Source organism: Lissotriton vulgaris, chromosome 2_1 (genome assembly GCF_964263255.1).
Source record: "Lissotriton vulgaris chromosome 2_1, aLisVul1.2, whole genome shotgun sequence".
Taxonomy (NCBI): domain Eukaryota; kingdom Metazoa; phylum Chordata; class Amphibia; order Caudata; family Salamandridae; genus Lissotriton; species Lissotriton vulgaris.
The window spans coordinates 1675149685-1675161767 of NC_141687.1; the positions used below are offsets into that span (position 1 = coordinate 1675149685).

The 12083-nt window shown below is 43.4% G+C and overlaps 1 protein-coding gene across 1 annotated transcript in view; it reads left to right on the top strand.

Annotated features, from left to right (window-relative positions):
• Window positions 1-12083, top strand: part of LOC147733071 (pancreatic secretory granule membrane major glycoprotein GP2-like) — a 187515-nt gene that overhangs the window by 59185 nt on the left and 116247 nt on the right. Inside the window, exon 2 of the mRNA XM_086958914.1 lies at window positions 5456-5521. Within this exon, the coding sequence (XP_086815040.1) occupies window positions 5456-5521 (66 nt within the window). The remainder of the gene's footprint in view (window positions 1-5455; window positions 5522-12083) is intronic.

The following is a 12083-nucleotide window of genomic DNA, read 5'->3' on the forward strand; positions in this document are numbered from 1 at the left end:
TGGTGTTCGACCCCCTCCGTTATCAGGATCCTGTTTTCCTGCGGACTGAACCACTTATTCCTACTCTTCTTCTCCTTGGCCTTTCCTGACCCCGAGGTCCCCTGCTGTTCCTCCGGGGGCTTGTGGGGTCTGGTTCTCCTCCGTATTTGCTCCTGCACCATCCATTGTGGTTTGCTGTTGTTTGGCATTTGTCTGTCTGTTTTTTTTAATACTTTTATGGTGATTTTTCCCGCCTGATGCTTGTGAATTGAAGGCCTGTAGCTGGTTTTCGTGGATTTTTGTACCGCGATTGGCCTCATTGCAGGATTTCTGGCGTTCGCGTTTCGCATTTTTGCAGCGTGGTGTTGGTTGTAACACGGACATTTGATGCGTTATCTGGTGAATATCGCATGGTACAGCCGTGTTAAGAATGCTTCGTTAACACAGCGTAATTTCCCTGCGATAGACTGCGATGTTGAGAGTTGCGTTAACTTACTTTTGCGATGGTTATCACACGTTCTTGAGAATATGGCCCTACTGTCTATTAAAATGCACACCCTATGCGTGTAAGAACTATAGTGAGAACAGTAGCATGAGTACTCCAGGTGGCTGCGTATCTGCTGTCTGGATTGGGAGCTGAATGCATCTCCTGAAGAAAAGACACCTGGATCTCATGGTGGTGCAAGTAAGCATGGACCTGCTTCCCTTTACTAGGATTGTACAAACCTCTAATATTCCATGACATGCAAGGGAGTTAGAATTCCTTGTTGGGGTCATGGTGCTACAGGCTAATAATAAATATAAAGAGAGCATGTAAGGGTGAACTTAGTATGTACTAAGGCAGTGAAGAGGCTTCAACAAGACATAATGTAAAAAAAAAACAAGACATAATGTAAAATAAAAACAAGACTACCCCCCACCCACTGCAGCCAAAAAATAAGCTAGAGAACCCAAATAACTAAAAAGAAAAGAGAAATACATATACAGTGGTATACACCCAAGGGGGCGACAGCGCCCAGACGAGCCTAACCCAGAAGGATCAGTAAATGGATAATGGAATAACTGTTGAACAAGTAAGCAATTAAAATAAAACACATAGCATAGTAAAGTATTATGCATAGATCAATGCTATAAGCCAATGGAGAAACAGTATGAGAATCATCATTGAATAGGATGATCCCAATCATATGTCAGCAAAAACAGTTGAGATAGGTCACTATGTGTGAGACCTTGGTGAAAAAGATGCCTGGTCTCAAGGAACATTTGTACTAGGACATGCATCAGAGGGGATCTGCCGGAGGAGTGTTTTTTACAAAATTGTTCAACATCTGCTGGGGTATCAAGGATGTGATGTCGGCTGTCCAGCTCGACCCGAAGCCGTGCAGGATAGAGAATCCCATTTTTGAGGCCCAACCTTTGGAGATTAGATTTAACCTCAGTATATTTGTGGCGTGCCTCTTGCACTACTGGTGTGTAGTCGGGATATAGTGAAATAGCAGACCCCTAATACTGTAGGGACCCTCAGGCGCTGGCCATTCGTAGTGCGGTATCCCGGTCTCTAAAGTTTAAGAGTCTGACCATAATCTGTCGGGGCAGTCCCTAGGAACTGGCAGTGGTCCAAGTGTCCAGTGTGCGCTCTCAACTATAAAAAGGACTTCCTACGAAGAGATCCTCTAGTAGTTGTTCCACAAAGGTGCCCATCTGTCTAGTGTTGGTGGATTCTGGTACAACAGCTATTATTTTATTTTGGTGGGACCTAGCCTCTAAATCTTCATTTTTAGCTGCAGTGGTCCTAGCCTCTAAATCTTCATTCTTAGCTGCAGTGGTCTTGAAGAGGCTATTCACATGTTCAAGTTGCTTCGTTGTATCAGCATTTCCATGCTCAATTTCCAAAATCATGCACTCCGCAAAAATCGAGCCTCACATTGTGGTGATCTAAGTGCTCAGACATGGTGTCAACGCGTTGCGCCAAAGTATCAAATCTAGAATCAATAGACTTTAAAGCTGATGCATAGTTTGGCCATTATAGCTGGCATTGTTTGATCCAAGGTGCTGGTTGATTCTAAGGGTGAGCTTTGGCGGTATGGGGCTCAAAACTAAGCTGTTTCTGTTTAGGTTTTCTGCGTTCCATTGCCTTATGTGCACTGCTCATGCAATGGACGGGGAGGCATACGCTAGATAGCAGAACTAGCCAGACAGTAGGCACAGAGGCAACAGGTGGAGATAAGCAATGACAATACTGAGGTAGATGGGTGCAATATATAGCAGGCTGCTTGAGTCAATGAGAAGTGTGTCTAAGTTTGCAGAATAAGAGCCATTCTCCAATAGCTAGTCTAAATAATAGAGAGTACCCCCATGGGCAAATATATAGACAGCAGACATATGATTAACGCCAAGTGCTTCACATCCAGGAGCCAACTGTCCAACACCAAAGCCCACACACACTGTGTAAATAGAAGTGGACCAGTAGTTGTTTGAGCATGAAAAAGAAGCAGAAGTGTGGTAAAGATGTACTCAGATTCAAATATCTGCAGTGCAAAGATGAATGGGCAGTCTTTGCTGAATTTCAAATATGATGCAATAGGTGGAAGGCTGATGCTGCTGTTCTGTGCAAGGCCAGCGGGTAGAGGCGATGCAAATCATCACTACACAGAGGAATGTAATAACATCCTACCTGCTGAGCAGGCCACCGTCTGAGCACATGCAGTCAACAACCTAGTCAGTGGGGACCAACCCCGCAGAGAATAGGCCACTGCAGTAGATGGGCCTGGCAGGGTGTTTCGAACAGAGAGGCAGACACAGCCAGAGGCGGCAAACCAGAGCTCCTCCACACCACCGGCAGTCAAAGAGGCCCAATCTGGACCCCCAGAAAGCTCTTCATTCTCTGGTACCAGGTACACCGTGGCTCTGCCCTTAGGCTCACACGTGGGCCCTGTTCCTGCAGGGCTTTCAAAGGCTACATCAGGCTGCGGTGTGCAGGACGCTTAATGGAGCCAACGGCGAGTGGGGATTTTGTGTAATTATCCAATCAACCTATAACTATCTCTGGAGGGGGACTGGACCTGCCCCTGTTACCATAGGGCTTTTTTTAAATAATCATTGATTCCCGGCCGCGCCTGACCCCAACATGGCATCCAGGCTGCTTTTGCTTAGGGTAGGACCTTTCGGCTTTCTACAACTGGTGACCTCTTCCCTGGATCATCTTGTAGACTCCCGGTTTGACCATAATCTCTATCCAGGTAACTGGCCTGTCTTTTAACAAGGCACTTGAACAACACTCAGCACCTGACCCTAAAATGGCTGCCACTGATCTCACATGGACAAGCCTCGTGGCTGAAAACCCCCAGCCTCAGAGCCACAGTGATCAACAACCACGACCTACCCCTGTTCCTCACCTTTTGCCGGCGGAGTCCGAACCGCATGGCCGATCCCCGGTGGAGCTGCTCTGACAGCTATAGGGGAGACTGGCTCTGGCACACCGCTTTGGCCGTCACCTACCCAGCCGGTCTTCGGATATTTGTCTTGTGTTCTCCTCAACTGCTGTCTCCTTCCTTTGGACTTCCAACTCTCCCTGATCTGTTTTTCCCTCCTCTTTGTTTTTTTAATTGTTTTCCAGTTGAGACCTAGCAGTTTGGCTGATGCCCGGTGGAGCTACCCGAAAGCTAAAGAGGAGATGGGCTGTGGACTTCCTCCTCGGCCGTCACCTACCCAGCCGGACTTGGGCAGACTCTCCTTCGTCTCTCCATCTTATCTACCTCCTACCCCTTTACCCCACCCCCTTACCCTTCTAAGCTCCATTTTTGTTCCATCTTCTATGCTCTTGAAATGTTTTTCTAGTAACTGATGTAACGTGTAAATGATGTACGCCAGTGCTATATAAAACTCTCAAAATAAAATGGAGATGCTAATAGTGGCCATCCAGCTCCAGCCCTGTTGGTCAGTAGTGATTAGACTGGGTCCTGCTCCGCTGCACACGCAGTATGGCGTTCAACTGAGGTAATATTCCAGGCGATGCTCAGGGGCTTCAATGCTGTGAGCTCATCTTTGTCACTGATTCGACCAGGCCCTGACGGCCTGAGACATGTTTAAAAATGCTACTTCAGTGGGTGGCACAATGAGTGCTGCAGGCCCACTCGTAGCATTTATTTAACAAGCTCTGGGTACACGTAGTACCATTTGCTAGGAACGTACAAGTATACTTAATGTGCCAATTAAGTGTAAGCCAATGGTGCCATGTTTGAAGGTGAGAGCTTTAGTATTGGTTAGCAGTGGTAAAATGTGCAAAGTCCTAAAGCCAACAAAAACGAATTCAGCAAAACAAGAGGAGTAACGACAAAATATTTCGGGGAATACCACACAAAGGTTGTCAGGTCTAACACAAGTGCTCTTGAATAGTCTGGTGCTCAAAGGAAATCAAAGAAACCAGACACATCCTCGCCTTGGAAGCAGAGCACAAATTATGTAAAAATTAGAGAAGAGAGAGGAATACAGCACTCCCACCTGGAGTGTCAATGGTCAAAGCAAGGAACTGGACTAGTCTATCAGGCATAACATTGTATATCAGCCATTTTAGTAGGAATGAGTCCTTACCTTTCTATGGGGTTGGTGTGCCTTGGATGACTGTGGAGTTTTGGAAAGTGTATTTAAGGAAAATGTGTAACAGGGTTGACAAGTTTGAGTTTTGATTAGTATTCGATGCACAGTTTTAAAGTGTCAGTCTCTCCATGTTTTAATAAACACTACGTAGTGGGCATAAATATGTATTTTCCTCCAGGTGGTCAAGATGTAGTAGAACCTCTATTATTATCACTGACTTTGTTTCCCATTGTTTTTTAACTTCTATTTGTACACCATACCAGTGAGCTAAAAGGTGAGCTCTTGGACCGCCAGCCCTGAAGAAATTGCCATAAAATCACTCGGCGAAACACTCAATAGTGGTCTGTGGTCCCTTGCCGTTCAATATCCCTGTAAAAAAGCCATGCACATATTTATCAGGCAAACCGTTTTATGCAACCTACTAGTTTATAAGTCTCATCACAAATTACATCCATGCATGTAAACCAGTCGATGTGCAATTTGTACTTCCCTGGATTGTGAATGGGAATAGTAAATCAGGCCCCTAGTTTTGTAGATTCATCAGGCCTCTTTTGTCTTTTTTTATTTAAAGAAGTTAAGATCCCAGAAGGAACTTGAGAGACTGTTCTGAGTAATATGTGATAGGGAGGATTAAGGTGCTCAGATCTTCCAATGAACATGAGGTCCTCCTCTGATAGACTTTATAAACAGACATATGAGTGAATCGTTACAGGTGTGCTAAAGGAAAATGAGGACTAATATTTGCTTTTGATGACTCGTCCACCTTTACATAGCTGGACACTGACATATTGGATCTTGCTGGAATGCTCAGCCACTACACACGTGATTGCTAAGTCTGGAGAAGACCTGACCATGAGCTCTTGTCTTCTATTCTCTCTAGTGATGGCACGCTTGAAGATGAAGACTTCGATGGGGTTCGTCATCGCCCTCAGCTTTTTGCAATCAGGTACTTTTTTTGGGACATTCCCTGTCAAAATGCCTGGTCTCCTTCCAAGATTACAATTGTGTGCTTTCCTTCTAACATTATTTTTGTATTGTCGATGCAGTGACATGGTGTCTCATAAGAGGAACTACAGCAACTGTAGAGCCGATCATCTTAAACAGGATATATGTACTGACTAATATACACAAGAGCATCTTTATAAAATCCTTTCACCCCCGGAGGACATCCACATACATGGCTGCAAGACGTATTAGAAGAAATAAAATAAATATACACAACACTCCATTAAGGTCTGTCGTGGGCAGATTCATGTGAGGTTGTATGTCAGAATATCAATAACAAAAATATTGTCCATCATAAAAATAATGGAATAAACATCATAAAAAAAGAATTCTCACCGTTGACAGAAGATTTTCCATTTTTAATTCCAATAAAGTGATATTTCTGTTAGTATTTAGGACACAGTACGTTTGTTAGACAATAATTTGATCACAATATTCTGGTACTTTACTGAGTAGAGTATGAGCCTCTTATTGCTACTTCAAAAGAAAAATTCCCCTTCTTGAGTGTCTGGCAAATAGAGTGACATAAATATATCCCAGACCTTGTGTCATTAGTGGAAGCCGACATCATCATTCATGTGTAAAATGCATTAGGTGAACTGGTCTGGGAAATATGTAAATGTGTTATAAGCTGCGATGGGTGTCCCTTTGGTAGTGTGATCTATGATATAATATTTTTTAATGTATCTCAATTGATAAGTCATTTGATATCTCGTTTCCCCGATATTCTTTGTGAAATCTTATCTGGGATGTTCTTCATAATCAGTAGGCTTAATTTACTTGAGCTCACCCTATTCCCATGTAAGGTAGTTTGCAGATAGACAAGTCAAAGGCATCCAAGAAGTTCTCTTGAATCCCCTTTAGGTAACACAACCTGAGCCTAAATCTTAATTCTGCAAGAGGCATCAGAGATGCAGAAACGAACAAGCCCAAGTACAGCATAAATTGGAGGCGAAGAACCTGATTCCAGAAATACTAATAGACTGGTTACAAAAACTGGTTGCAATTTGTGATCATTATTTTTTAAGCCAGTGTGGAATTTTGTGACTCGCCTTACATACCAATAGGTTGGGTCAAAACATTCTGAAATAGAATGGGTTGCAACCCTGCCAACCTCATTAATATTCACGAGGTAGGTCACAAATTGTGACTCACTCTGATTGGTGGTTACCATAGAGAGAGGGCTTGAAAGGGTCCACAGAACACCTGGTCTGTGATTGCCTTTTAATAAAAACTCATTTTTTTTAAAGCAGGCCATTTACGGAAAGTAAACATGGTTGCTTAAATATATATATATTTTAGAGTGAGTCACAATCTGACCTATGTCATTAATATTCATGTGCTTGGTAAAAAATGGTGACTCATTAAGATTGCTGGCTATCACATGGGAAGGTGCCCATTTTCCTTACACGAACATATTTTTTTCAAAAGGTTCCTTAAGAGTTCCCAGTGGTCCCTTGGGCTCCCTATAACCTTTTTTTAATATTCAAAAAGGGAAAAAGGCCCAAGGGCGAACCCATATCTTTTGGGAATTCATTATCCCGCCAACTTGGGGGATGGTGTCTTTTTAATGGTTTACAGACACTATTTCATTGCAAAACCATTGATACTTATGGATATGAATTCTTATTTGGAAGGAACACCTACAACATGCTTCTTCCAAACAGTGATTTCTTTATTTCTAAAGCCATTTTAGAAGTCAGTAAAATCTTGCCTACTCCTAACAGAAAAGAAAGACTTATAAATTTTTAAAAGCCTGAAAATCAGATATTTTGTGACTGAGTATAATTGGCAGAAGAGTCTGATTAAAGTACTGAATGAAGGTCAGATTGATTTCAGCTGTTTGATTAAAATGGTTACTAGGACTGACATGATAAGCACGCGTAGAATGTTCACAAATTAGTGGTGATGTTGATATTAAGGAGCTGCCCCCAGGTGGCTGAGAGAGAGAGCGATTGGAAGGACAGAAGGTATAATGCCATACTAGTGACCTTGTAGAAAGTTCTGATATGTGGCTTCTCTGTCAAGGATGGAGTTCCCAAGGCAATGTCTTTGGTGCCCTATGGCCTGATTTAAAGTTCAATGGATGGGTTACTCTAACACAAACATGACGGATATCCTGTCCGCAGTATTACAAGTGCAATATATCTAATGGTACTTGTAATAGAGTGGACGGAATATGCACCGCATTTGTGATGAAGTAACCCCTTTACTGTACTTTAAATCAGGCTCTAAGTCAGGATAAAGGGTACTTTTCCATTCTGAGGATTTGTTTGAGTTGGTGTCTTGTAAGGGTTTGGGTGGCATTTGGATTTACTGAACACAGATTATTAATATGACAGTCTGGCGTGTTAAAAGTCAGAGTTGCAGCTAAAATAAACACAAGGAGAGAATGTTTGTTGTGAGTGTGAGACTAACATGTGAAGTCCATTGTGCACTGTAGTAGTATCACATCCATTTTATAAGGCAGGCTAAACAACACTGTTCTCAAACTGAGGAACTCCCCAGTGTTCTGTGGTTCTTTTTGCATTAACTATGCATCACACTAAGCCTACAAGGGTATTGCTTTGACGTGCTCCCTTGTGTCTTGACAAAGCTAAACCTCTGTGAAGAGCTATAATAATATCAAGATACATATCTGGGGTTGCTTTCATTCAATCATGGTTGGCTTTGAAGGCATTTTACCAATCCAAAGCTGTAATACTGTGCCTGGAATGGTAAAAGTCTTTTGTCATTTGATAGATCAGGGTGAATGGCACTGTGCTAATCCTATGCTTAACAACTTTGCTGTAGAATTAGCAAAATACTTTGTTGCTACCTAGGTCTGTGTGGATAGCACTGTGCTAGTCCTATGCTTAGAAACTTTGCTAGAAAAACAGACAGTTGGGGTGAGCAGATTCAGAGTGCCTCTTGTGTTCTAGGGTGCTCTTTACAGGAGCTACTCAGCAAAAATATGTTTATTACTGTATCCTGTCTGATGTGTGGAGGTTCTTGATTAAATGGCAATAAAGAAATTAAAAACAAAAAAACATACACTGCTCTCAACCTAACACATATCTATCTATCTATCTATCTATCTATCTATCTATCTATCTATCTATCTATCTATCTATCTATCTATCTATCTATCTATCTATCTATCTATCTATCTATCTATCTATCTATCTATCTATCTATCTATCTATCTATCTATCTATCTATCTATCTATCTATCTATCTATCTATCTTTCTCTATCTATCTGTCTATCTATCTATCTACCTATCTACCTCCTACCTACTTATCTATCTATCTATCTATCTATCTATCTATCTATCTATCTATCTATCTATCTATCTATCTATCTATCTATCTATCTATCTATCTATCTATCTATCTATCTATCTATCTATCTATCTATCTATCTATCTATCTATCTATTTATTACCTACTGGTGGTCACCAGTGGTCACCAGTAGGTAGTTATAGTTAGGACATTGTTAATATTCAAAAAGTGTTTTTTTCTGTTGCCGGCCCGCTTTAGCTGCTGTCTTGAAAATTTCAGGGTGATCCATCGAGCGGGGGCAGAGAAAAAGAGGGGGGTCCCAAAACCCTTTTTCTCCATGTTAATTTCAATAGGAAACTGTTGACGCAGCTACAGCCCGAACTGCAGAACGGAATTACACTAACTTTGGCTTAAAGGTAGCTCTTGATCCAGAGTGCACTCTTTTTGTTAAATGGTGTAAATCTGTTTAGTAGTTCCTGAGAAATGTAAACATTTCTCAGATATACAAATATGGCCGCGGAGGATCTGCAAACCCTCCCGATCCCATGCCAGATCTCTGATTGGCTGCCAATGCCTCAAACCAGGAAGTGTTGGTAGCCATCTTGTGACTCGGTTGAACCGAATTACAAGAAAAATGGTCAAAAAAGGTTTAAAATCAAGAAAAGGAGACAGGGTAGAAACACCTAGACCCCCTGGCTCCCCAGGGTATTTATTAAAAATAAAGTGTGGGGATTCTCAAGCCCATCCACACAGCCCCGGGGTGCTCCACCACCCTGGGTGTTTAGTATTGTTGGAGGGGGCCAAATAGCCCCCCTCATGGAGTCGTAAATGGCCCTGGGGACCGCCACCCCGCCAGGGTAAAATTTCTCGGGTTGCCCACCCCTGGGACAGTGCAGTTTGCTATGGCATTGCAAGGAGTGCTGATCCTGCCATGCCATAGCAAACACTGCTTCATGGAAGCGAGAGCATTGAAAAATGCTCTTGCCTCCATGAAGCAAAACAGAATTGCTTTTGGGCAGAGGCAGCTGCATGTTTGCAGGGACAGTGGGGGCCTTGAGGCTCCCCCGCAGTTCCCAACGAATTGGCCAAGCACCGGGGATGGGGTCCCCAGGGCCAAAAACTACCCAGGAGGCCCAAAAAAGGCCACTGTTCCCCCCTCCTTTCAAATGATAAAAAGAATGGCCAGGCCCCAGGGGATGAGTTTCCTGGGGCTGAAATTGGCCGCAGGAGGGGGGCCACGTCGCCACCTCCTTTTTTCCTATTGAAAACAATTAAGGGAAGGGTAGGCCACACAGCCCCATTCCTAAATTTGTTTTTTGTAAAACAAAGCCGGCATCTTGCCGGAGGCCCCACCCCTTCTCTGCACTACTTACTTTAATATCATGCCATCTGGTGCGCTCTTTGTTGGGGGATGAAGTTCCCATTGATGCTGAGGATCCTTAGGGGACAACTAGCCCACCTGTTACCTCCAGTAAGCCCCACGAAGTGTGATTGCTGAGAGGTGGTCGGAGGCCATGCCCCTTTTTACAACACTCTGCAAACGCACCTCTTGGTGCACTGCTGGTTGAGCGATGAGGTCCCCTTGTGTCCTGAGGACTTCAGGACTGAAGTGGACGTCATCCTCCAAGCAGCAGTGTGCCAGGAGGTACGTTTGCTGAGTGGTGGGGAAAGGGGGCGTGGCCTCTGACAACTTCATCTCGCAAACAAGAGAGTGCCAGGAGGCGCGTTTGCAGAGTAGTGGAGAAAGGGGATGTGGCCTGCAACCGCCTCCCAGCAATCCCACTGTGTGGGGCATACTGGAGGGAACAGGCTAGTTGGCCCCTAAGGATCCCCAGCAGCAACGGAAACCTCATCCTCCAACCAAGAGTGCACCAGGAGGCGGGTTTGCAGAGTGGTAGACAAAGGAGGTGTGGCCTGCTATCAGAACTCAGCAATCCTGCTGTGTGGGACTTACTGGAGGTAATAGGATGGGTAGTTGGCCCCTAAGGACATCCTTCGGGGCCAACTACCCCTCCTGTTACCTCCAGTAAGTCCCACACAGTGGGATTGCTATGAACTCTTCGGAGGCCATGCCCCTCTTTTACCACCACTCTGCAAACGCTCCTCCTGGCACACTACTGGTTCGGGGAAAAAGTCCACTTTACTCCTGAAGGGCCCTTAGGGGCCAAGAAGACCTCCTGGTCTCTCCTGTAATTTCTGCGTAGCAGAATTCTTGAGCGCTTGTTGGAAAGGAGACCACATTTTGGAATGACTCATGGTGGCCGTCGAGTCTGGGTACACTGCCAGCTCCAGGCAAGAAAGCCAGAAATCTGGGAGTAATTTTCGACACAGAATTCTCAGAGCAAATACATTTTATTACATATTCTGGTATTTTTGTGTTGAAGAATTTGAACTTGTTTTCCCCTTTTATTCCTCTTGAACTTCAGAAAACAATTTATAACAACACTTGTTTTTTCTAAGCTGGACTACTGCAATGCTCTGTATTTAGGTGCCTAGAAATGTGCGGGAAAGAAGTTGGAGGTTTTGCAAAATGTAGAAGTGAGACTGCTGCTTAAGATCCCTAAGTTTACTTCTGAATCTCAATAATTGCAGAGTCTTCACTTGCTCCCAGTGAGAAAAAGGATTGTCTTTAAGTTTAAGTGTACGGTCCACAAGGCCCTTCATTAAACTGGCCCAAAGTACTTACAGGATCATTTCTCCTGGTTCAAGCCAAGCAGGACCCTTAGATCCAGCTCATTATGCTTTGTTATAATTCCTAGATTTAACAAAGCAAGATGGGGGTAGGGCTTTTTCCAGTTGTGCAGGAAAGTAGTGAAAACTCACTACCTCTCACGCTGCACAGTCAATCTTACTTGATGCAATTTAGGAAGTAGCTGAAAACCTAGTTATATACCAAAGTTGTTGAATAAGATGCTGCTAAGTTCCGGTGTATTTGTTGTGTATTTACCACTACTTGCTCCATTGTTCTGGTTATTTTTCCACCACAATGACACCATGGGTACGCGTGCTCTATATAAAATTAATTTCATTCATTCACTGAAAAAAAACAGGTTTCAGGGACATTATAGTTAGAAATTCACAGAAAAAAACAAAGGTTATAGTTTGGCTGACATTTCCCTCTTACACAACCACAGAAATGCAGTTGTCATAGTTAGCTGAGCTAACTATAACTTACACCTCTGCAATGCACTGCTTATGACCTTACATATTACATCACTCATGACATGGTCATTGACATCAC